Source organism: Nilaparvata lugens, chromosome 1 (assembly GCF_014356525.2).
Source record: "Nilaparvata lugens isolate BPH chromosome 1, ASM1435652v1, whole genome shotgun sequence".
Taxonomy (NCBI): Eukaryota; Metazoa; Arthropoda; class Insecta; order Hemiptera; family Delphacidae; genus Nilaparvata; species Nilaparvata lugens.
In genome coordinates, this window is record NC_052504.1 from 11,682,696 (window position 1) to 11,706,834 (window position 24,139).

General features: G+C 36.0%; 2 protein-coding genes and 1 long non-coding RNA gene across 6 annotated transcripts in view; 2 read left to right on the forward strand and 1 right to left on the reverse strand.

Moving 5' to 3' along the window:
• The window catches only part of LOC111045742 (zinc finger protein 28 homolog), a 51,256-nt gene extending 36,807 nt beyond the window's left edge, over nucleotides 1-14,449 (forward strand). For 3 of the 4 annotated variants that reach the window (XM_039429876.1, XM_039429893.1, XM_039429918.1), the window contains 4 exons: nucleotides 4,020-4,109; nucleotides 9,235-9,339; nucleotides 11,127-11,262; nucleotides 11,412-14,449. In XM_039429876.1, coding sequence (XP_039285810.1) covers nucleotides 4,020-4,109; nucleotides 9,235-9,339; nucleotides 11,127-11,262; nucleotides 11,412-12,262 — 1,182 coding nt within the window. In that variant the 3' untranslated portion in view covers nucleotides 12,263-14,449. The remainder of the gene's footprint in view (nucleotides 1-4,019; nucleotides 4,110-9,234; nucleotides 9,340-11,126; nucleotides 11,263-11,411) is intronic. The other variant, XM_039429885.1, reaches the window with a different exon arrangement.
• LOC120351808 lies at nucleotides 1,867-2,611 on the forward strand. The gene is made up of 2 exons (XM_039430200.1): nucleotides 1,867-2,372; nucleotides 2,458-2,611. Exons 1-2 carry the CDS (start codon nucleotides 1,916-1,918, stop codon nucleotides 2,544-2,546), a joined length of 546 nt encoding a protein of 181 aa, XP_039286134.1. The 5' UTR covers nucleotides 1,867-1,915; the 3' UTR covers nucleotides 2,547-2,611.
• A 4,757-nt stretch (nucleotides 14,450-19,206) lies between the features above and the next one.
• Nucleotides 19,207-20,214, reverse strand: LOC111045536. Its single transcript, XR_005571547.1, has 2 exons — nucleotides 20,094-20,214; nucleotides 19,207-19,403 (listed from the first exon to the last, which is right to left on the reverse strand). It is a non-coding gene; the product is annotated as an uncharacterized LOC111045536 (long non-coding RNA).
• Between the last annotated feature and the right edge of the window lie 3,925 nt (nucleotides 20,215-24,139).

Sequence of the window (24,139 nt, forward strand, 5' to 3'; positions counted from 1 at the left end):
CCATTATAACGTGGACCTCACTATATTGAAGTCCACGTTATAATGACAGTATCTGATTAACTTTGATGTTGCTATCCTTGTCTATCATTCGACAAAGCAGGTAGTACTATTCTTTTCTAGCTCCGCAACGATGCTAAATCTGTTTTTGAATTTTGACAATGCAGAAATATAACTAATGAAGGCAGAGAATAGGCAAAGCTGTTCTTTTATCTTTATTCACTTCCATTATAAGGTGGACCTCACTATAATATATAAATATATTACAATGTGGAACTTTCTAACAAGATGTCGTATTTTTGTGCCAGGGTACTAGCCGAGTTTCCATTCTGCATCTATTCAGTGATGATATGATACTAATATCAAAATACAAATAATGAGGAAGACCGAATTTTTATGAGTCTAGCTTATTATTTTTATTATTTCAAATTGGACTTTAGTATTTATTGATGATAAATCTCTTGATGATAAGTTTGGTTTAGTTTATTTTCATTAGTCATGAGTGATCACGTAAGTAAGCGATTCTGCAATATACAAACACTTCTTAAAACTTAACCTCAATAATAAATCGGCCTATTTATGAACCTTCTCTCGTTCTGAAACTTATCCTCAATAATAACTATGTATGATCTTTCTCTTGTACTTTGACTACTATAGTTACAGTTAGTTAGATTGTGTACAGGCATAATATTTATTTTGTAATTTAGGCTCATAAAAGTCACCAGTCTTGACTCGGCTAAAGTGCACGTCCAGTGCCAACATACCTGTCATCAAATTTTTGGTTGGGATCGATTTAGAATGTTATTTTGAGCACAAAATCACAAAAATTAAACGGCGCTCACTATTGTTTTTAAAATAAACTAAGTTCAAAGTAGCAGAACTTTACAAGCATTTAACCTATAAGTAGCAACCATAAGTAGCTAAGGTTAGGAAAAGCTTTATGTTAGGAAAGCTTAGGTTAGGAAAAGCTTTGGGTTAGGAAAACTCAGATTAGGAATATCGTAATTTGATGATTTCAGTAATCAAAATGGCTGCTACTCATAAGTTAAATGCATGTAAAATTGTGCTACTTTAAACTTAGTTTATTTAAAAAACAATAGTGAGCGCCGTTTAATTTTTGTCAAATTAAAATAATTTAATCAAAATAACATACTAAATCGATCCCAACCAAAAATTTGATAATAGGTATGTTGGCACTGGACGTGCACTTACACCCTCGGCTCGGCTGACCTGTTCTCGGACATGCAATTTGGTTTTCGAGTTGGGAGATCAACAGTGGGTGCAGTTGACCATGTAGCTGAGCGGATCGACGCGGCCTTTGAGGATGGTGAGTCTCTCTTTGTGTTCTGAGCCGAGCCTTTGACTGCGTGGACCATGGCATTCTTCTTAGATCTTGGGCTCTTACCTTTCTGGAAGGACTCAGCTTGTCTCCCTCATGGACTCCCGGACACTTCCGGTGCATTTTGATGTTCCTCAGGGATCGGTGCTAGGGCCTACATTGTTCCTTGTCATGATAAATGACCTCGACGACCACGGTTCCTCTCTGATGTTCGCGGATGATGCATCTCTACTTTCATCGGGTGCTGAGCTTGAGCGGGTTTTGGAGGCATCTGTGGAGCATCTTCGATCTGCCACTTCATGGTTCCTGGCTAATCGATTCCAGCTGAATGAGGACAAGACCCAAAGGATCATCTGCAGCTTGTCACTTGAACTGCGTGACCCTCAGAATCCGGTGAAGCTGCTGGGTTTTGTCTTGGACAGCAAACTCAGCTGGAACAGTTATATTATTTTTATTATTATTATTATTATTTTAAATAATAATTTTGTATCATTGAATCAATAAAATAATAATAATAATAATAATAATATATAGCAGGTAACCAGTCGACTCTCCCGCATTTGCTTTCTGCTGCTCAAGATGAGGGGCCTGGTGACTGAGAAGTACCTTATAATAATGTATCACGCGCTCTTCCATTGCCACATTACCTATGGCTTGCTTCTGTGGGGTCATTCAGCGGGGGCTGCTGATGTGCTGAGACTGCAAAAGAGGGCTATAAGAATTATAACAGGCAGAGATCATCTTGCTCACTGCAAGCCCATCTTTGCTCGCCTTGGTGTGCTGACGGTCTTCAGCCATTACATCCTCCTGTGCTTGATGTATGTCAAGATGATACAGCATACTCTGGCTGCCCGAAGTGACGTTCAAAACCACAACACCAGGCACCGCGAGCTGCTGTATGTCCCTAGGAGACGTCTCCACCGTTCACAGACCAGCTATAGAGTTTCTGCACTGAAATTCTTCAACAAGCTTCCTCCTGGTGTGAAGCAGTTGGATGAGGCCGCCTTCAAGAGAGCCGTCAGGAAGCTGCTTTGTAATAAATGAAATGAAATGAAATGAAAATACTCTTTATTAGGCGGAGTTAGGACTAGAAAGTCCTTTCTACCACTCAACCTTAAAAAATAAATCATATTATATCGTAAATGAATTTATGAGTGATGATCTGAACTTTTTTAAAAAGTGGTCACTGTTTTACCTGCCATCTGAATAGTTTTTGTGTTATTGTGTATATTGAAATCAAACTCTATGACGCCATCGATACCACAAATGTGGGTTATGGATGAAGCAGAAGGTATTGAAGGTGAGTTTTCCACATCCAGAGGCCAACTGGCAGCCTTATATGATATGGTAACCTAACTATAAGAGCGAAATAACCGCGCTCCATCTTTTTAGCTTGTTTATAATAAGTTATGCTTTGTCTCTTATGAGGAAAACTATGATGCACCACATAACAGACCAAGTATTCTAAAAACATGTTGAATAAACTTTAGTTCAGACTGTGTATGTCGCTTCTATGTTTGAGATTTAATTACCTCACTTGGCAACTCTTTATTGTTTCCATAATATTCACAGCTTTGCTAGTCATAATAGTAGTCTCGAACTTGTTATACAATGTGAGATTAGTCGCATTTGCATATTGTAAATATATATTTCATCTGTCAACTATGGTTGTTGTCGGCCAGGATAGCCGTGACGACTAAGGCGTTTGTCCTGAAGGGTTGCACCCTTCAGTCTGTCAGAGCAACGTGGGCGTGGTTGCAGTTAGGCATGGATGCTTCATCATCTTATCAAAACACTCACACTTTCCAGTAACCAAGCACAAGCAAAAAAACATTCAGCATCATAATCAAATAGAATCAATTCTTTCTCTCTCACTCTTATTCTATTCAATTCAATTCAATTTTTCTTCTGTCTGTGACCAGTGTATATACCGGATAGACGTTGTCGATTAATAAAAACACAAAAGTTCAAATATGTACACTAATCTCAAGATGGCCGATCAAAGAGACTGACAAGACACACAATCTCCTCCTCACTCAAAGAATAGATAGGGAGGTTGATTAGCTTCTCTCGGAACACTCTCACCTCCAGCTCCCGCACATGCAGTGGAAGTCTGTTGTAGATTTTTAATGCGCGCATTAGGTAGCAAGTGTGCAGCTTAGCCAGTCTAGAGTAGGGAAAGTCAATGTTGTCTCGTTCTCTAGTTGAATAGTTGTGTATCTTGACTCTTGCTTGGAGTGTGTAAAGTTGGCCTTTCAGAAGTACAAGGGAGTTCATCACATATTGACTGAAGACAGTGAGTGTTCCCAGCCTCCTGAACAGCGGGCGACAATGCTCCAAGTATGGTGATGAAGTTATTATACGAATAACTTTCTTCTGTAGGAGGAGAATTCTGTGACATCCACTTGCATGCCCCCAAAGTGCAATCCCGTAGTTTATGTGGCTATGAAACACCATGGTATGCAGTAACCAGGTAATTCCTTGGAACATGGCTTCTCAGTTTCCGTATCAGATATGTTACTTTGGAGAGTCGGTTACATATCATATCAATTTATAATTCTCTCTCTCATTGCTTGATCAAATTCTCCTATCATTCTTTAAAATTGATTGTGCTAAAATCTACAAAGCCATATCTCAATTCTTCTAATAAGTTAGTTGTAAAAACTTTGTCTCTCTGTTTCAGATTGAAATTGTGAAACATGAGAGTCCATTCGAACAAATTGACATTGAAATGAAGAATGAACCTTCTCATAGCAATACAGCTATTCATCAGGCAAGTACTCGCATCCTCCAAGTACCTAATCACTCCGTGAGGAAGGCATTTGTAATATAGTTATATTTCATTGTTTGTCTGTAGCTTTTTAAATTCTATTCTTTCTTCTAATTCATCCATTTTTGATTCTCAAATGAAATCATGAGGAGAGAAATATAATAGGCCTATTCGAAAATCATGTGAAGAGAAATATGAGATTCAACTATCATTGGTACTATATTAGTAACAAATGCATTTTATTAGCCCACCATTTGTTTGTGATAGAAGAAGTTATGCATTCCCCAGATCATACAGTAATACCATAGAGAAAAGAATATAAGAAGATATAACATGTTGCAATTCGTTTATGTTTTAAATGTCATTTCGGTATTTGTTAACTGAAGCCAATTACAGTCGACTACTGTCTATTATTACTGTTTTGGCCTTGTGAGAGTGTAAGAATAACACAGTAAAGCACGGAGCTCACTGGAGACGCGCCTCGCAGCCGTGGACGCCGTGGAATTATTCCGGAGTATACTTAGCATGTAAATAAGTTAGAATACGCACACTGGAAGCGCAGCCGTGGACGCCGTGGAATTATTCCACTGCCGAAACTTTTGGGAGAAAACGGAGCAGAATTTTTCCTCTGTAGCTACGCGGCGCGGTGAGGCGCGCTCGCATGTGCGCTAGGAGAGGAACTTTCCTCTGAGCTCCGCCACCTTTCGGGTGCCTCTTCGCTACCCTCGGAATCTTTTATAGTGAGTTCCACGTTATAATGGCAGTGAAGGAAGATAGGATAATAGCGTTGTCAAGTCTCTTGAATCAACTCAATTTTGCCACTGAGTGTACACAGCTGTTGAGCTCGTAGCACACAAGCGGCGCGGCGCGCTGCTTTGTAAGTTGAAGCACGAAGCACACTGGAGACGCCGTTTTTGCTCAACGCACACTGGGAGTGCGCCGCGCCGCTTCGCCGCGTATCGGACATGACTACAACCGACGACTGTCTCCATTCGGGTTAGTCTAGTTTCTTATTAACTAAAATAAATCTTGTTTTACAATACAAATAGTAGATTAAAGAAGTTCAGTAGATAAGTCATTTATACAATATGACAAGAAAAACAAAAAAAAAAAACTCAAAAAGAAATTAGTAGCCACCATCTATAAAATATTGTCCAATTTCAAATTGATTTGTATTTGTTTTTATTCCATTCGGGATGGTGTTCTTAAAATAAAAATAATAAAATTACTAGTTTTGAACAAGTGTGTTCCACATGAGGTTCAATAAAATCAGAATATCTTCTTTATTCACTTCATTTTATAATTTTTTGAAACAAACAAAAATAAAAATATCAAGTAGACTCCTCATTAGGATAGGCCTGCGTCGAGGAATGGTTCGTCTTGTACTAATATTAAGTAAAACCAAAAATGATATCTTCTATATATATAAATATATAAAAGATGGTGGCATCTACATCTATAAAATATTCAATTATTATTATTATTATTATCATCAAACGAAAATCCGAATTAAATGCTGTAATTCACCCCGAATACTTCTCTAGTGCAAATATTGACAACAGGGAAAACAGCTTGATAGAAATTCGATGAATAGTAGCGCTCATCGAATTTCCATCTAGCTGTTTACCCTGTTGTCAATATTTGCAGTAGCAGAAGTATTCGGAGTGAATTACAGCATTTATTTTGGATTTTCGTTTGATAATAATAATTTATTTATTAGCATTTGAATGATTGCAATATCTCAGTAATTTCCATCGGTATAAAATATTTTCCAACTTTAAATTGATTTGTATTTGTTTTTATTCAATTAGGGATAGTGTTTTAAAAATAATAATAAAATTACTAGTTTGGAAAAAGTGTTTTCCACATGAGTTTCAATAAAATTAGAATATCTTCTCCATTTATCTTCTTTATTCACTTCATTTTACAATTTTTTGAAACAAATAAAAATATTAATTACACTCCTCATTAGGCTAGGTCTGCTTCGAGGAATGGTTCGTCTTGTACGAATTAACAAAAGACATTTCCTTTATAAAATATAAAATTCAGACTCAGAACAGTCCCAATTACTTCCTCTTATGATACTGGTGTGAAAAAAGGAGTTACAATCTTTTTTCAAATTCAAATTCATTTTTTTCAGAAAGTACATTTTACAATATATTACCCTGAAAATTACTCCTCTAATATGGAACAAGTCCGTGTTGTTAAGAGGGGAGTCAATACAACAATAGTTACAATACAAGAAAGAAGAAGTTGACTTTCTACTGCTGTAGTTTGCAAGCATAAACTATTCAAATATATTTACATACTATAATACTAACACATAAAACAATTGAAAGAAATATAATCTCAGATTCTTAGCCAATAATAATAGAAATAGATTCAATAAACAAAAACTGATTGCTTCCTTTTCTGTCATAGTTGTGGAAACATTCCGTGAATATACTCTTTTTATCTTGATTCAAGTTATTCAGATGCCTATTTTTGTAATCTCTGTACCAATATCTTCCTTTTGCCTGATTTTATTATTTTTTATCTAAACCCTGTATATCAGAAAATATCATTTTCTTATGTTTGATGGAGTCCGTTGCTTCATTTATTGTTTCCCAAGCTTTCTTAATACTGTGTTTGCAGTCAGTAAATTTGTTTTGTATAATAGGTCTCTTACCACGCGCAAAACTCTCTTTAAAATAGCATTATAACTCTTTTATTTGTTAGGAAGAGCTTCATTGAACGGTTACCTTCTAAGCTTCCCATCATAAAGTTAGCAGAAGACATCCCCGACTCAAACCATGGATAACATCAAGTTTAGTTAGAGCTATAAGGACATTAAACAAAATGAAAAGAAACGAAGGCAACCAAAGCTCAATCAAGCTCTTTCTAACAAATTCAACAATAATTATAATACTATTTCAAAGAGAGTTTTGCGCGTGGTGAGAGACCTATTATACAAAACAAATTTACTGACTGCAAACACAGTATTAAGAAAGCTTGGGAAACAATAAATGAAGCAATGGACTCCATCAAACATAAGAAAATGATATTTTCTGATATTCAGGGTATAGATAAACACATAATAGAAATCAGACAAAAAGAAAGAGATGGCTGATGAATTCAATAAATATTTTACTACAATCAGTACAAAGATTACAAATAGGAATCTTAATAACTTGAATGAAGATAAAAAGAGTATATTCACGGAATGTTCCCAGAACTATGACAGAAAAGGAAGCAATCAGTTTTTGTTTATTGAATCTATTTCTATTATTATTGGCTAAGAATCTGAGATTATATTTCTTTCAATTGTTTTATGTGTTAGTATTATAGTATGTAAATATATTTATATCCAGTCGGGGGTCCAGACTAAACGTCTGGCTAAACGGATATGGCGAGCGAAGTGAGCCTGACGGCTAGTACCTAATATAATATTCCCAGGAATAGCTCGGATTGAAGTAGCAGTACCCAATCAATTTTTCCGCGATAAATCAGGACCTCCTAAATACCTATTATAAATAGGTAAATACCTAGATAAATACCTGGATAAATTGGTATTTAGGAGGTCCTGGATAAATGCATTTCAATCTTCAACTTGTTGCCATCCTAACAAAGTCAACTCAACTTAATGCCAACCTGACAAAATTTTCAATTTAGTTACCAGAACAACTGTTTCGAAGAGGTACTCTCTCTAAATTATAGTTCTATATTAACATGGTATGGACATTTTAATTATAATTTTAAGATATTGGAATATACATGCAAAAAGACGAACTTTAAACCCTTAAAAACCACCCTTAGAGTTAAAATATCGCCAAAAGATTTCTTAGTGCGCCTCTAAAGGGCCAACTGAACATACCTACCAAATTTGAACGTTTTTGGTCCGGTAGATTTTTAGTTCTGTGAGTGAGTGAGTCAGTCAGTCAGTGAGTGAGTGCCATTTCGCTTTTATATATATATAGAAGATATCATTCTTGGTTTTACTTAATATTAGTACAAGACGAACCATTCCTCGACGCAGGCCTATCCTAATGAGGAGTCTACTTGATATTTTTATTTTTGTTTGTTTCAAAAAATTGTAAAATGAAGTGAATAAAGAAGATACTCTGATTTAATTCAACCTCATGTGGAACACACTTGTTCAAAACTAGTAAGTTTATTATTTTTATTTTAAGAACACCATCCCGAATGGAATAAAAAGATACAAATCAATTTGAAATTGGACAATATTTTATAGATGGTGGCTACTAATTTATTTTTGTGTTTTCTGGTCATATTTCATAAATGACTTATTTACTGCACTTCTTTGATCTACGATTTGTTTTGTAAAACAAGATTTATTTTAGTTCATAAGAAACTAGACTAAACCGAATGGAGGCAATCGTCGGTTGGAGAGTCATGTCTGGTACGTGGCGGCGCGGCGAGGCGCGCTCCTTGTGTGCGTTGGGCAAAAATGGCGTTTCTAGTGTGCTCCGTGCTTCAACTGACAGGGCGGCGCGGCGAGGCGCGGCGCGTCTCCAGTGTGCTACGAGCTTATGAGAGACTATCAGTATCACATAGCTTCACAAAAAATAACTAGAGTGAGGTCCACGTTATAATGACAGTATTTGATCAACTTTGGTTTTGCTATCCTTGTCTATCATTCGACAAAGCCGGTGGAATTATCCTTTTCTAGGTCCACAACGATGCCAATTATGTTTTTGACAGTGTAGAAATATAATTAATTATTGCAGAGAGTCGGCATCGCTATTCTCCTATCTTTATCCACTGCCATTATAACGTGGACCTCACTATACTAGGACTATCGGCTTGCATTAACTGAGAAATTTGGAACATAAACGTCTTATACCATGGGATATCCTATTGTACTATCTTTTCTCTTTGATAATACTCTGACAAGAGTCATCGAAAGTGATATTCACTCCAAAAATATAGTATTCTCTACAGCTAACATCATCACTTCCAATTCAATTAATGCTGATAGTCCAGGTTGAAACTCACTATATCTTATCCAAAAATACATCAAAAGTATTTCAGTAAGTGCTCAGCAAAACTAGTTGTTTGTGGTTTTTGAATCTTTCCTTAGCTGTAAATCAAGTTATCAGATAAGACCAATCTTGTTCTCTGTCTACAGATCAAGAGAGAGAAGCAAGAAAATGGATTTGCAGAACTTCAATTGCCAACAAATAACATCAAACAGGAGCCAATAATCTCAGAGGAAGCCCCAACTACTACTCAGGTATATAACAACCAATTATTCTCTTATATTTCTTGTCATTGTTTGTGATTGAATCTAAAGCTTCACTGACAATACATAATACACAAAAGTAATCAAAGAGTGTGACATATATCAACAATACATGAAATTAGTAGGTAGTAAAAATGCAGTTTTAATATTAAACTGATAGTGTATTATTGAGAAATCAATGAGTTATCATTCATGATGTTTCTATTGGCTATCAATATTGGAGTGATATAATGATTGCAGGATGAATTGGTGAATGTAGTCGTCTGCTGGAGAAAGAAGTGGCATTTTGTGAGAGTGTTAACATTAAGCAGGACAACAATACTGTTTGTTATTGGGTTTGAGGACGAGAACAGAATAATGTTTTTAGAGCACAGTACGGTAATGATTTGAATCGTAAAACTGTGAATTAAATTTCCGAAGGACCAGCTTGACATCAGTTCAAGCAATGAGAGTCATAATATAACAAGAATAAAACAAAGGAATATGGAAAATGAAGCATAACATAATAATCATAGTTCACAGTACCTTATTAAGTCATTGTTCAATGGTTTTCGACGAGTTACCTGAATTCGCGTCCATGGCCATGGAAAGAATACGCATAGTTCACGAGCACTGGACACTTTCACTGGAAAAACTTGTCTTGAGGTGTAAACAAAAACAACGAGGTCTAACTAAATGAAGTTTTTTTAACAAATAATAACTGTGTAGCGACTTTGGGGGAGAGGTTTGAACGAAGCATTACAAGAGGTAGGGTGTGGCCGACTCCATCTAGCAGAGGCGAGCAAGCAACTCGTTGTACTAGGCCTACTTACCCCGGGCAGAGGTATGCGACTAGAGCCCCGGGAGTGATAGTACCGCGCAGACGTACCGTACTATAAAGAATATTACGATGACTCAATTACAATACTAATTATATAGGTGTCGGGCGTGTGGCACTAAAATATGAAACTGATTTAAAAATAAGTGAGCTATTAATTCATTATGATTATTACGTAACATATACAGAATTTGAATCAATTGACAAATTCATTCTATTAACGAGCACTGTTCTATTGCAATTCTCTTTTAAAACGTCAGGACATGAATGATGAACATGTGCTTACACACATATTCATCTTGCATGTTTTGTCATCAGCAACAAACAATAAAAAAAGTAAACTTCTAAATTACAAATTATCAAGATAAAAATAAAATAATTAAATCTTGAATAAATAGTGGAGAAAAAAGAGAAGTGAAGAAAAAATAAACCACAAAAATCAAAGATACAAAAAACCAATCTCAATCATTTTTCTCAAATCCTTTTGCTGTGATGACACAACAATGCATGACGAAATGTTTATACACACATGTTCATCATGCATGTCCTGTCGTTAGTAGCCACCCATAGTTTCAATTTCACAACTACTCCTGTATTTCTCCAATAATACTATCCACTATTCATATTTGGATTACACATGAAATCTATTTCAACCTCTTGACAATTAGCGGTCAGATTCATAAATTTCTAATTCTGTCAATATCTTATTTCTTATGTCACATTAGGAAAAGAGTTTGTAGTGGGGAGTGTAGTGATGTAGTATTAGGAGAAATTTCCATTTTGTGAACAGAAAAATAATTATTCTAATCTATTTAATCAACATATATTTTCACTGCTATAAATTTTCGAGTTTGTATGATGACTTAGCAATCAAATGCTTGTTCTCAAACTCTGCTCTCATTATTTGATCATAGTACCACTGTTTGTGTATAGCAGTGTTGTGATGTCAATATATTTGCAGATGGCGACAGTTGCAGTAGATAGCAGCCAAGAACCAGCGCCAGAGTGCAGCACTGCATTCGCTCCAACCGATAATGACATCAGCCAACAACAATATTCAATCCCTGGCTACAATCTGATATTCATCAAAGAAGAAGGTAAGATATAACTGTGTCTTGTTAGGCATATCAAAGAAATGTATTTGACAACAGATATTAAATCGAATAAGCTTTCAAATAGAAGCTGAAAAACACTGTTCAAGAATAGTTGTATTTTCTCAAGTAATGTTGTATGTTTATTTTTGTAGATTACCAAGATGGAGAAGACATTTCAGAAGAAGTTGACTTTGGCACAGTGAAGAGTGAAGCAGAGATGGGGCCTTCTATCAGCGGCACTGCCAATGCAACAGAGGTGGGTGGACTAGATGCACATTCAATCTCTCCAGTGGAAAAGTGCACTGAGCCAACTGTGGCTGGCAAAGAGACCAAGCTCTACAGCTGTGCTGACTGCAGCTATGAAACTCCATGGATTGCTGCTTTGAAGAGACACATTAGAAGACATACTTGGGAAAAACCATTTAGTTGCGAATTTTGTGACTTTAAATTTGCTACTTCAGCTAATTTGAAAGTTCATATCAGAAAACATACAGGTGAAAAACCATTCACTTGCGAATTTTGTGACTACAAATGTGCATCTTCAGGCCATTTGAAAGTTCATATCAGAACACATACAGGTGAAAAACCATTTAGTTGCGAATTTTGTGACTTTAAATTTGCTACTTCAGGCAATTTGAAAGAGCATATCAAATCACATACAGGTGAAAAACTATTCAATTGCGAATTTTGTGACTATACATGCAGTCGGAAATACAACTTCAAATTACATCTCAGAAAACATACAGGTGAAAAACCATTCAGTTGCGAATTTTGTGACTACAGATGTGCATTTTCAGGCCATTTGAAAGAGCATATCAGATCACATACAGGTGAAAAACCATTTAGTTGCGAATTTTGTGACTACAAATGTGCATCTTCAAGCCATTTGAAAGTTCATATCAGAACACATACAGGTGAAAAACCATTTAGTTGCGAATCTTGTGACTACAAATGTGCTACTTCAGGTAATTTGAAAGTACACATTCGAACACATACAGGTTAAAAACCTTTTACTTGTGAATTTTGTGACCATACTTGTTCTCGTTCAAATGATTTGAAGAAACACATCTGAAAGCACACTGGGGGAGAGCCTCTGAAGAAAAAATTGTTCTATATTTATTAATACAATATGATAATTTCCACTAAGTCTAACAGACTTAGAAAAAAGTCTGTTAGACTTTGGTTACTTTTGACCCATAGTGAAACTAAAAAAAGTCTGTTAGACTTTGGTTAGTTTTGACCCATAGTGGTTCAAAACTAAATAACACTGTACATGAATAAACTATAAATTAATGTAAAACTAGAATTATGACTTCGATTTGATAAACTAAAATTAAGAATTATGTGACTTTTAATGAGCTGATTTATGTACTTTGAAGGCACCTAATATTAAAGCCCAGTTGAAAAATAATTGATTAAGTAGTCCTAGTAGTTTTATTGGCATTGTTTTGTTTCTCAATCGATCACGATTTGTGTGATTAGAGTCAGTTGCTCGTGTGTGAAATTAAATCATTTATTGAGTATCATTTACTTAATTGAGTAAATTCCAACTGAATAGAAGAGTAAAAGTTTTCTGTAGGCCTACTGACGAGGCCGACATGGAAGTTTAGCACTTAGCAGATTGAAACATCAATTGGGAATAATTATAATGAGTGTAAATTGTATGCAAGTTGAGTATATGTCTTTATCCATCTACCAGATTCACTTTTCTCTCCTTATATTAACTTATCCAGAAATATTAATTTGCAGCAATCAAAGCAACAAGTTGGTGAATTTGTAATGATTTTCCTTTGAAACTTGGTCCCGCATGGAGCTTTCCCACTCTCGTTAAATGTAAAGAATATTCATGCCTCTTCAATTGTAAATTCGTAAAATTCTATGCAATACACATTAATATTGCAAGTACTTAGTATTTGTCTTCTATGGGAGAACATACGGTACCTGATATTCTTCAAGACATCAATAATGAATCTCACAACTGTTAAATATATTATGTCAGCCAAGTCCTCCAGTTTATAGTGTTCTTGTGGAATCATGTTTAATCTGAATAGTCATTATCAGACTCACTTGAACTTGAAAAATACAAAATTCTCACTCACTGATTCACGTTCTTATCATCTTTCTCAATTGAAAGTCATTCCTACACAATTTTTATTGCAATGTTTATTTCCATGACTGAGTTCAATATTAGTGTGAAGTAGATGGTGAGTGTAAGCTACCTGTAATTGTCAATGTAATCCCTAGTACAAAAATTGATACAATTGTCTAGAAAATGTGTGGAAACGATGCTAGATTCTTTTTTTTTCTCTGAGAAGTGATTTTAATGAGAATATTCATCCATTCATTGATTGTGTTGACAAATTAATTTTACTCTTATATCCCCCGATAAATGTTCTTCTTTATTTGTATGTCATGTACTAGTTTATTCAGGACAAAATGACAGAGGTTGTCTGGTATAGCTCAGCTGGTAGAGCTGTCTCCTCAAATGTGAAAAGATCCAATCTGATGATCTAATCTTCATGGCAATATTATTTTTATTGAATTACCACCTCTAACAACAAAACGACAATGTTGTCTTTGCAAAACCCTTTGAACTGCTATGTTCCATATTATGATGCTATTGTTGTTAATATGGCTGTGTTGATTACCTCAAAAAGCCTCCTGGCATATGTGATTGATAATGTATGTAATATTATAGATTTCATTATTATTATAAAAAGTAATATGGGATACAACTTAAAAGGGACTAGTTGATTTTATTTTATAGACTGTTGAGAGGTCTATTCTATTGAATATCAATTTTGTATTGTATCACAAACAGCAATAATTCATCAGAAATTCATTATATTAATATTATTAAGATTATTAACACTTATTATCATCAACAGAGTTTAGCAATCTACTGTAAAAGAAACTTCTTGTTAATAGATATTCAATCTTTGACGAATATTCTACACATTTCTCCTACCTTGTATCATTAATTTACTTCAATTTATCAATTTTCAATTGATTCTCGAAATAGTCCTAGGCTGCAATTTTGATATTTTTAACTTCTAGGTGTAGAACTCCTATACTCCCACAGGTATCTGTGGTTATATTTCTATAATGTGTCTCTTTTTATATACTAATTTAACTTTTACTCCAACTACTGTTGAAAGAACAAAAATAATAAAGAAAAATCAAACATTGACTCTGGTTGTAATGCCTTTTTCCTTAGTTTTTTATCATTATCTTATTCAATATAGAACAATAATGTATCATTTTTGGTATGTACTAAGAATGAAGTTGAATCAGATTCGTTATTGAATCTTTGTTATTGCTATAAGTATGGTACGGTTGTAATTGCTCAGCAGATCAGTTGAGAATATTGTGGCTCTTTGCACATTGGGCCACTATGGAAGCGCCACCATCAAAATTTGATAGCATTGCACACTACAGCCACCATTTGACTCATCACTCCAGTTCACTAGTCAACTCATGATCAGTTGAAGAATGTACGTGGAAGAAGCAGGACTATTAGCATATGTTGAATAATATAATGAATAATGCTCAAGAAAAGTGGTTATATAACTTACGAAATTCATTTTGTTCATTCTATGTGAGGTTATATTTTTCAATGAAAAGATTTGCCAGCTCCCTCCATGAATTTTTCTTCACATCCCGGTCTGCATATAATTTTGAAGACATGTCCCATATAGCTGGTCTGCTTTCAACATCAAGAATGAACCTTTCTGTATCAAATTGTTCACTATTCACTACGATGACTTCAACATACAACTGTACTGAACTTGATTTGAATTGAAACTGAACTGGAGATAATTTTCTGGTGGCTCTAGTGTGCAATGACAGATAATACTCAATGGTATGACGTGGTGGTGCGACAGTCTGGTGGCTAACAAAATCGGCGGCTCAAGCCACCACATTCCTGGAAGCTCGGCTGGTAGCTGGAGGCTCTAGTGTGCAGTGACAGATAAGAGACAATGCTACCACGTGGTGGCGCTTCCATGATGGCCCAGTGTGCAAAGGACCTATATATGTGTCTGCTAAATCCTTTGAATGGATTCGTATCACACTAGGACACCAGTTGAACAAAAAGGGTCAGAACTAGTTGTTCTGTTTGAAAAAAATCAAACTTACATGAGCTATAAATTTATTATACACTAGGACACCGGTTGAACAAAAAGGGTCAGAACTAGTTGTTCTGTTTGAAAAAAATCAAACTTACATGAGCTATAAATTTATTATACACTAGGACACCGGTTGAACAAAAAGGGTCAGAACTAGTTGTTCTGTTTGAAAAAAATCAAACTTACATGAGCTATAAATTATTATACACTAGGACACCGGTTGAACAAAAAGGGTCAGAACTAGTTGTTCTGTTTGAAAAAAATCAAACTTACATGAGCTATAAATTTATTATACACTAGGACACCGGTTGAACAAAAAGGGTCAGAACTAGTTGTTCTGTTTGAAAAAAATCAAACTTACATGAGCTATAAATTTATTAGTAAGCTTCCTTTAATTAAAATTTTTGAAGGCGTTGACTTTTTATTGAGTTGAAAAGCTTAGAGCTGGTTGGATCATTCTATACAATGGAAGAGATTGTGTGTAGAGAGTGAATTTCTCTTTTTTGAGTGACTGTATGTATTATAAATTTTGGAAATTCCTATACTCTGATGAGAGTCTCTAGGAAGCTTTCAAAAACAAACAAAACAAGCTGTAGCTTGAGATATCAAATGGTGAACATTGATAAATCGTTTGTACAAAACCACAAAAAGTAAAAAGGGTCCATCTTATCCTTTATTTCTAAGCTTGAAATCTTACCTCTCACCAATACTTTGTGACAAAACCGATTTGAACAATATGCCGTGTGCTCAAAAAGTAAGGTGACTTTTTGAATTTCTCGGGTAATGAACATTTTTACTTTCCTTGCCCTATTACCATAGGTAAGGAAAGTATTGCTTTCCAAAAAAATTAAGGTACCCTAATTTCAAGTTTTCTATACGTTTCAAGGTCCCCTGAGTCCAAAAACATGATTTTTGGGTGTTGGTCTGTGTGTGTGTGTGTATGTCTGTGAACACGATAACTCCATTCCTAATTAACCGATTGACTTGAAATTTTAAACTTAAGGTCCTTATACCATGAGGATCTGACAATAAGAAATTCAATGAAATTGAATTCAAGACGGCGGAAAAAATGGCGGATAATTACTAAAAAACCATGTTTTTCACGGTTGTCTCGAAAACGGCTCTAACGATTTTCTTCAAATTTATACCATGGATAGCTATTTATAAGCCCTATCAACTGAAATGAGTCTCATTTCTGGGAAAATTTCAGAAGCTCCGTAATATTCTTGAGAAAAATGGCGGATAATGACTAAAAAGCCATGTTATTCTTGGTTTTCTCGAAAACGGCTCTAACGATTTTCTTCAAATTTATACCATGGATAGCTAGGTATTTATAAGCCCTATCAACTGACACGAGTCTCATTTCTGGGAAAATTGCAGGAGCTCCGTAATATTCTTGAGAAAAATGGCGGATAATTACTAAAAACCATGTTTTCCACGATTTTCTCAAAAATAACTTGACCGATTTTTTTCAAAATCATACCCTATATAGTTATTTATCAGCTCTATCAACTGGCATAAGTCTTCTTTCTGGGAAACTAATGGGGGTCCACCCCATCCTTGAGAATAAACTTAGTAATCTCCTTCTCGTGCATGGGGTAGGTAGGTAGCGCAGTTCATAAAAAGAACACAAAGTCGAGTTATTTCATCTGTAGAACAGCTGTTTCGACGACTCTAAAAAAATGACAACTAAAAAAATCATCGAATTTCACAGTTTACACAAAGGAAAAAGTACTCTGAAAACAATCTATATATATAAAAGCGAAATGGCACTCACTCACTGACTGACTCACTCACTCGCAGTACTAAAAATCTACCGGACCAAAAACGTTCAAATTTGGTAGGTATGTTCAGTTGGCCCTTTAGAGGCGCACTAAGAAATCTTTTGGCAATATTTTAACTCTAAGGGTTGTTTTTAAGGGTTTGAAGTTCGTCTTTTAGCATGTATATTCTTCTTCTCCCAATCTCTTAATTATAATTGAAATTTCCATATCATATGTTACTATAGAACTATAATCTAGATAGAGTACCTAGAGTACCTCCTCGAAACAGTTGTTAACTGGCAACTAAATTAATAATTTTGTCAGGTTGGCATTAAGTTGAGTTGACTTTGTTAGGTTGGCACCAAGTTGAAGATGTAAATGCATTTATCGCGGGAAAATTGATTGGGCACTGCTACTTCAATCCTGGGAATATTATATTACTAGCAGTCAGGCTCGCTTCGCTCGCCATATCCGTTTAGCCAGCCGTTTAGTCTGGACCCCCGACTGGATTGTCCTAACATATGATAAAAATGCCCAAATGAAAAATGCAGGCGAGCGAAGCGAGCCTGCTGATCTCATTCTTGGACGATCCAGTCGGGGGTCCAGGGGGCGGAGCCCCCTGGCTAGACGGATATGGCGAGCGAAGCGAGCCTGACGGCTAGTTATATATAAACATATTATACAGAAGTCTGATCGTAGTTTCAAATATGAGTAAGGAAAGTTGTGTGAGTGTACCACACCAGATTTTTTGATTTTCGATCTCTCTATTTTGTAGCGTTAGTGCACATGTCCTGAGCATATGTTTCAAGTGAATAGCATGTTTAGTTTATTCTTGACAGTTACAAAAGTCAGACGTATTACTTTCCTTGCCCTACCATAAGTAAGGAATGTATTGCTTTCCGAAAAAATTAAGATACCCCAATTTCTAAATTTCTATACGTTTCAAGGTCTGCTGAGTCCAAAAAAGTGTTTTTTTGGGTATTGGTCTGTATGAGTGTATGTGCGTCTGTGTACACGATATTTTCATCTCTCATTCAATGGAATGACTTTGGAACGTAAGGTCCTTACAAAATAAGGTTCTGACACGAACAATTTCGATCGAATGCGATTCAAAATGGCGGCTAAAATGGCGAAAATGTTGTCAAAAACAGGGTTTTTCGCGATTTTCTCGAAAACGGCTCCAACGATTTCGATTAAAGTTATACTTGACATAGTCATCGATAAGCTCTATCAACTGCCACAAGTCCCATATCTGTGAAAATTTCAGGAGATCCGCCCCATCTATGAAAAGTTTGATTTTAGATTCTCAATTATCAGGCTTCAGATACAATCTAAACAAAAAACTCCAAGTGGAAAAGATTGTGCTTGAGAATCTCTACAATTAATGTTTCGTAACACTTTCACCTAAAATCAAAAATAAGCTCGAAATTCAAGAAAATGTGATTATCCAATTATTGCGAACTGTTGGCAACTTTCGATTCTATTAAATGATTCACTATGAAGATATAGCAGACCTCGTGTGTCTCCAGCATTATTGCCCTGTCACCAGCTGGCTCAAATCTTTGAATAGTAGACTTGAGATGGGCGGGAACACTAGCGTCAGGTGATCAATTTTAATAATGGAAAGGAAAGTTGTGTGAGTGCGCCACACCAGATTTTTTTGGTGTGCTCTGCGATTTTTCTTCTATAAGAAAACTGATCAAAGAATTTGCATCAATTTTTTTATAAAAATGAAATTAAGTGCTCCAAAACACTTGAAATGTTGACAGTGGCATAAATGGTGAGTCTACTCTTAGTGGGAAACCCGTTTATAAGTGGTACAAGCTCTTCCAAGATGGGCAAGAAGATGCCAATGACGAACCCATCTCTGGGGGTCCCAGCACTACAACAACAGGTGAAAACGTGAAATAGTGAACAAAATTGTTTTGGAAAATCATTGAATCACTATCAGAGAAGTTGCAGAACATGTTGGCATATTGGTTGGCTTGTGTGCCATTAATTTTTTTGATATTTTGGGCATGAAAGGTGTGTCAGTGAAGTTTGTTCCAAAATTGCTCAATTTTAACCAGAAAACCCATCTATTCTCATATTCATATCTTAAACGTCTCCTTCATTCCTGAATCATTATCAAAAAGTTGCATCGATGGAGACTTCAAAACTGACACTTCTGAAGTTCTGAATGACATCCGCCACAGAAGCGTTGGTTTCAATGCTCACTGAGGTGTCCAAGACGTTTTAGATTTTGTAATTGAAACTGCAACAAAATAATAATAATTGATTATTATAATTAGGTTGAATTTATTCAGGAATGTAATAAGGTTTACGTATCTTCATCTGTAGAAAGCTAGAAAGACTGAAAATGTTCAAAAGATAAAAATGGATAAATGAATTTGGCTTCAACAAATCACATGAAAAATTTATTTAGTAGCCTACTTTGAATGTGTTAATAATCTGGGTTTGCCAAATCTGTTGCAGAGCACAAGTGCATCCTAATCTTGCTATGAGAAGTGGAAAGCCTGACCATCATCTCAAAATGATTAATACTGTCATCTATTCCTATTTTGCTCAAACACGTTGTAGAGAAGAAATATAGATAACCAATATATAATTATAATACAAGAATTGGAACGCCTGAGCATGGCATTTTGTGATCAGAGTGGATCTTATAAATAACCAATTTTTCATGCCTATCCTTCTCATTACAAATATCTACTGATAATTTTCATTTATATTTTGCTCTTATCTTCAAAATATATTTCAAAACTTAATAATTTTTCAAACTGTAACAAGATTTTATTCCACGGTTTAGTTTTTCATCCTTTCTGATAAATTCCCAATAATAGGTTGTGCTGAAGTACTGACAGCCCAAGTGGAAGAATTAGGAAAAAATTAACAGATACCAGAATTGGAGATCATAAATAGAACATTTTATAATCTGACAAACCTTTAAACTACCTATTCTGGCTCCTTCTTTTCTGTTTTAACTTCAGATGGTTCTTGCAAGTTCTTCATCACATTGTCTACTGGATCTATAAAGTATACAATTTTTAATGATTAGTGGCAAATCTTTATATGTACAATATATATGTACATATATATGTTTATACATATTTGTTGACTTAAAAATTCGCGGATGGATGAACATGCTAATATATCAACCGGGTACATCCGATAAGCAGTTTCACTTACTTGCTGACGTTTCGTCTGAAGATGCGCTCCGAAGATGTCATTTGAGATAATGACGAAACGTCAGCAAGTAATTGAAACTGCTTATCGGATGTACCCGGTTGATATATTAGCATAATACATATTTATATGTACAATATATATTAAATGAATAATTTCGTAAATTATTTGAAATTTTGTTGAATATATACAGATTATTGTTGAATGTACGGTATCGGTAAGATTGTTGTCGGTTTAAATGATGAAATTGAATGATTCATGTGATCTTGTTATAACCAACGTTTTTTTTCAAACTACAATTTTATTTCCTTCAGAGTAGTCCATGTCTCCTAGCGTGTAGGTATAAGCATGAAGCATCAATCAATCTTTAGGCATCTGTAATACAACTCTCATGGTGGCCATCAACTGGTTTCTTTATTAAAATTGTTATTCACAACCTTTTGAATGGCTTCCAGATCCCTTTAACATCGTTGTATCTTTATTATTGCTGTTTTTTAGTAAAGTGAAAAGTGACAGCAGCACTTGAATCAGGTGGATAGGGGTTGAACGTTGAAGGAACAAGAGGAGTGTGGAAAGATCACTTTTCTGTGCAAAGCAAATTTGATAATTATAAATTTATTCTATATGCTATTAGCATGACCTATTCCACCCTCTAGGTTTTCTAATAATTGCGAAGTATTGCTACAACGCGGACTAGCTACAGTCGGGTATGGGTCGGGGTCAGTAGCCGTACTGACAGGTGGAGTTACCGGACCTACACTTCTCCCTCTATCCTGATTCTTTACCCTCTGCTTCTTTCGCGAGATTTTTACTTTCAGGGGAAGAGTGTTTGCCCGTGCCGTTGCTGGCCGATTCGGCCCTCGGCCTTTGGAATACAGGGTGGGTGTTAAGGGAGATTAAGATAACCCTATACAAGGAGACGGATCTGACTATCAGATCCCTACCAATAATTCTATTTATAAAGGTAGTACGCAATCTGAACCAACTGCGAATTGACGGCGAGCAAGCTGTACCTGCAAGCCCGGGATGTAGATTTTCAATGGGGTTTAAGGTGAGAGCTATAGAGAATAGGGTGCAGGGTATGAGGTATACGGTATAAGGTATAGGGAACAGAGAATCAATAATAAGATTATTATTCTCTACAGCAAATAAATGTCTGCTCAATAATCCGCAATCTGAGAATTGCGCTCTAGCTCTCAGCAAGCTGGACCTGCTAGCTAAATACAGTATATCAATTTCAATTAAGTGGTAATTAAAATTTAGAGAATAAGGTTTTAGGTGTAGGATTTCTGAATCGCGAGCCTGCAGCTGCGAAAGGATTTTCAGCAATTCTGAACTGCTAAACAGGATTTCCGCACTAGTCTGATGACTGCGCGCCGGTTATTAAGGGCCAATCTGTAACTGCCCTTAAGGGTATGGGAATCGCTCTCAATCGTCCGAAACGCTTTTAAATTAATAGTCAGTATGTCGACTATTATGAGAGGATAGAAAAGATTTTTCACAGACACAGTCTGTAGAATAATATCGGGAAGACAACAGTCTGTCGTTGTCAGGGTAGGAAAGGATTTTTCCAGGATTTTCCACAAGGAAAATATCGAGTCAGAGACTCCTAATTCAGGAAAAGATTTCAATAGACTTTTCCAAGTAATTGCCAGTCTAAGGACTACCAAAGATCGATCTCTAATTTGCAACTGAGATCACGGGAAAATTCGTGAATTTTCCACAGGGAAACCAGCAAATAATATTTGCTATTAAGAAGACAGGTTTCTAAGAATTTTAGAAAGGATTCGCGGGTCTGAAAACCCGCGACTAGGACGATCTCGAATCTGGAACTGAGATCAGGAAGGATTTTAACACAGGAAGAATTAAGAGAAAGAAAGAGAAAGGATGCCGCAGTCTAAAAACTTCGGCGAGGAAGTCCTCAAGCTGTACCTGAGAGCTAGAAGGATTTTAGAATAGGGAAAGTGAAGAGAAAGAAAGAGAAAGGACGTCGCAGTCTACCAACTTCGACAAGGACGAACTCAAGCTGTACCTGAGTTCTCAAGGAAATGATTGGAATTTCCTACTAGGTATTACAGCAAGTCAGAAACTGCTAAGCGAATTTAAAATACAGGGCCACTCTATAGTATGAAAACTAAGCAAGGAAAATTTACCATAAATGATAATAATCTCTCTACAAGGATAAAAATTAATCGAGAAAACTTTTCTCAAAAGGAACAGGGATTTTCCCACAAGAATAAAAATTAATTGAGAAAAACTATTCTTAAAAAGGACAGGGATTTCCCTACAAGAATAAAAACTCAATGGAGAAAAATTACTCTTTAAACTAAAGGCCACCTTACTACAGAGAAGGAAAAATATACGGACTACCAGTCCTGACATACAATTACCTGAAATGACGTGGATACTGATACGGAGAATAGCGAACCGATTCCCACTTCCCGTATTATAATTAAAAACGTCGTGAAGCGACAGAGTCGAGACTTATAAATTAAGTACTCAAAAATAACCCGCTATAAGAGCCTAGCTAAATTCCCCACTCAACTATTTGTAACACAAACTTGAGATCCCTTACAGGTTTCAAAACCAAGGATAATTCGTTCACCCCCAGTGATACGAATTTAGGAAAAATAACCAACAAGAAAGAAAATCCCCCAGGAAGTTCTATCTTCAAATACAGTCGGCAATTCGACATACAATATTCCATTCACTAAAATACAGAATAGAATATTAACCCTCTATTACACCACTATTAGGAGCGCCGCTCGGAACGCAGCCGTACACGAACCCGTTCACCGAACAACTGCTTTCTCCCAGGTCTTCTTGAAGCTGCACCGGGTCGCTGAAAATTAGGAGGCCGGGGGAAAAGAGCTTCCTGACCAATGAGAGTCTGAAAAGACGATCACGCCACTGGTCATGTGACGGGGTTTGACTCAGCTGCTCCTGATGTTAAGGGTGCAGCAAATGATGACAATGATACTAATTGCTACACTAATTCAGGCCGGTAAACAATATTTCTATTCCAGAAATTTCATGAAGAGCGATACCGACTCAACTCGGTAGCCGAGTGGTAAACAAGATCTGGAAATATCTGGTTAGATGAATCCGCTGCTGATGATTTAAAGGGGTTGACGGCGATGGTGATAATGCATATACACAACTGCAAATCTAACAAAATATATCCGGCAGTCGATCCTATTCCTATTCTAAAACAGAATAAATTCGCTAATTATACACTGGACGACGGCTCTCCATCCGTCACAAAAATTCACTTTGTGACACCCCACTCCTACTAAGGAGGGGGGGGGTTGGCGATGAGAAGAAAATACAGCATCCGAGGTACCGGTTGACTCCGTGTTGAACCCATGATCACACACCTGAAGTACAGCACTCAAGAAAACAAGAAGGAAGTGAAAGAGAGAAGATAACAGGACGAATAAAGAGAGAGATGAAAGAAGAATGTCAAGCTGAAAAGAAGAATAATTAGTGCAGTAGGTCAGGCTTCTCGAAGCCAAAAGATAAGCATCACCTAACGCTGAAAAAGAAATAACCTGTTGCTCCAACGATTATAACTGCAATAGCAATAGACCTCATCGCTTGTTATCTCCCGATAACACTGATAGCGACAGCCCCTGGCTGACAGCAGCTGTTTAATAATCTGAAAGAAAAGGAAAAGTAAAACGGCGCAGCACCTGTGAAGAATGAAAAGAAAAAGGAGAAAAAGATGAAAGATGAAAAGAGAACCATTCACCCCTCATATGGAACACATTAGGGTCTATCTACTCCTTTCGCTCTTCTCCATCG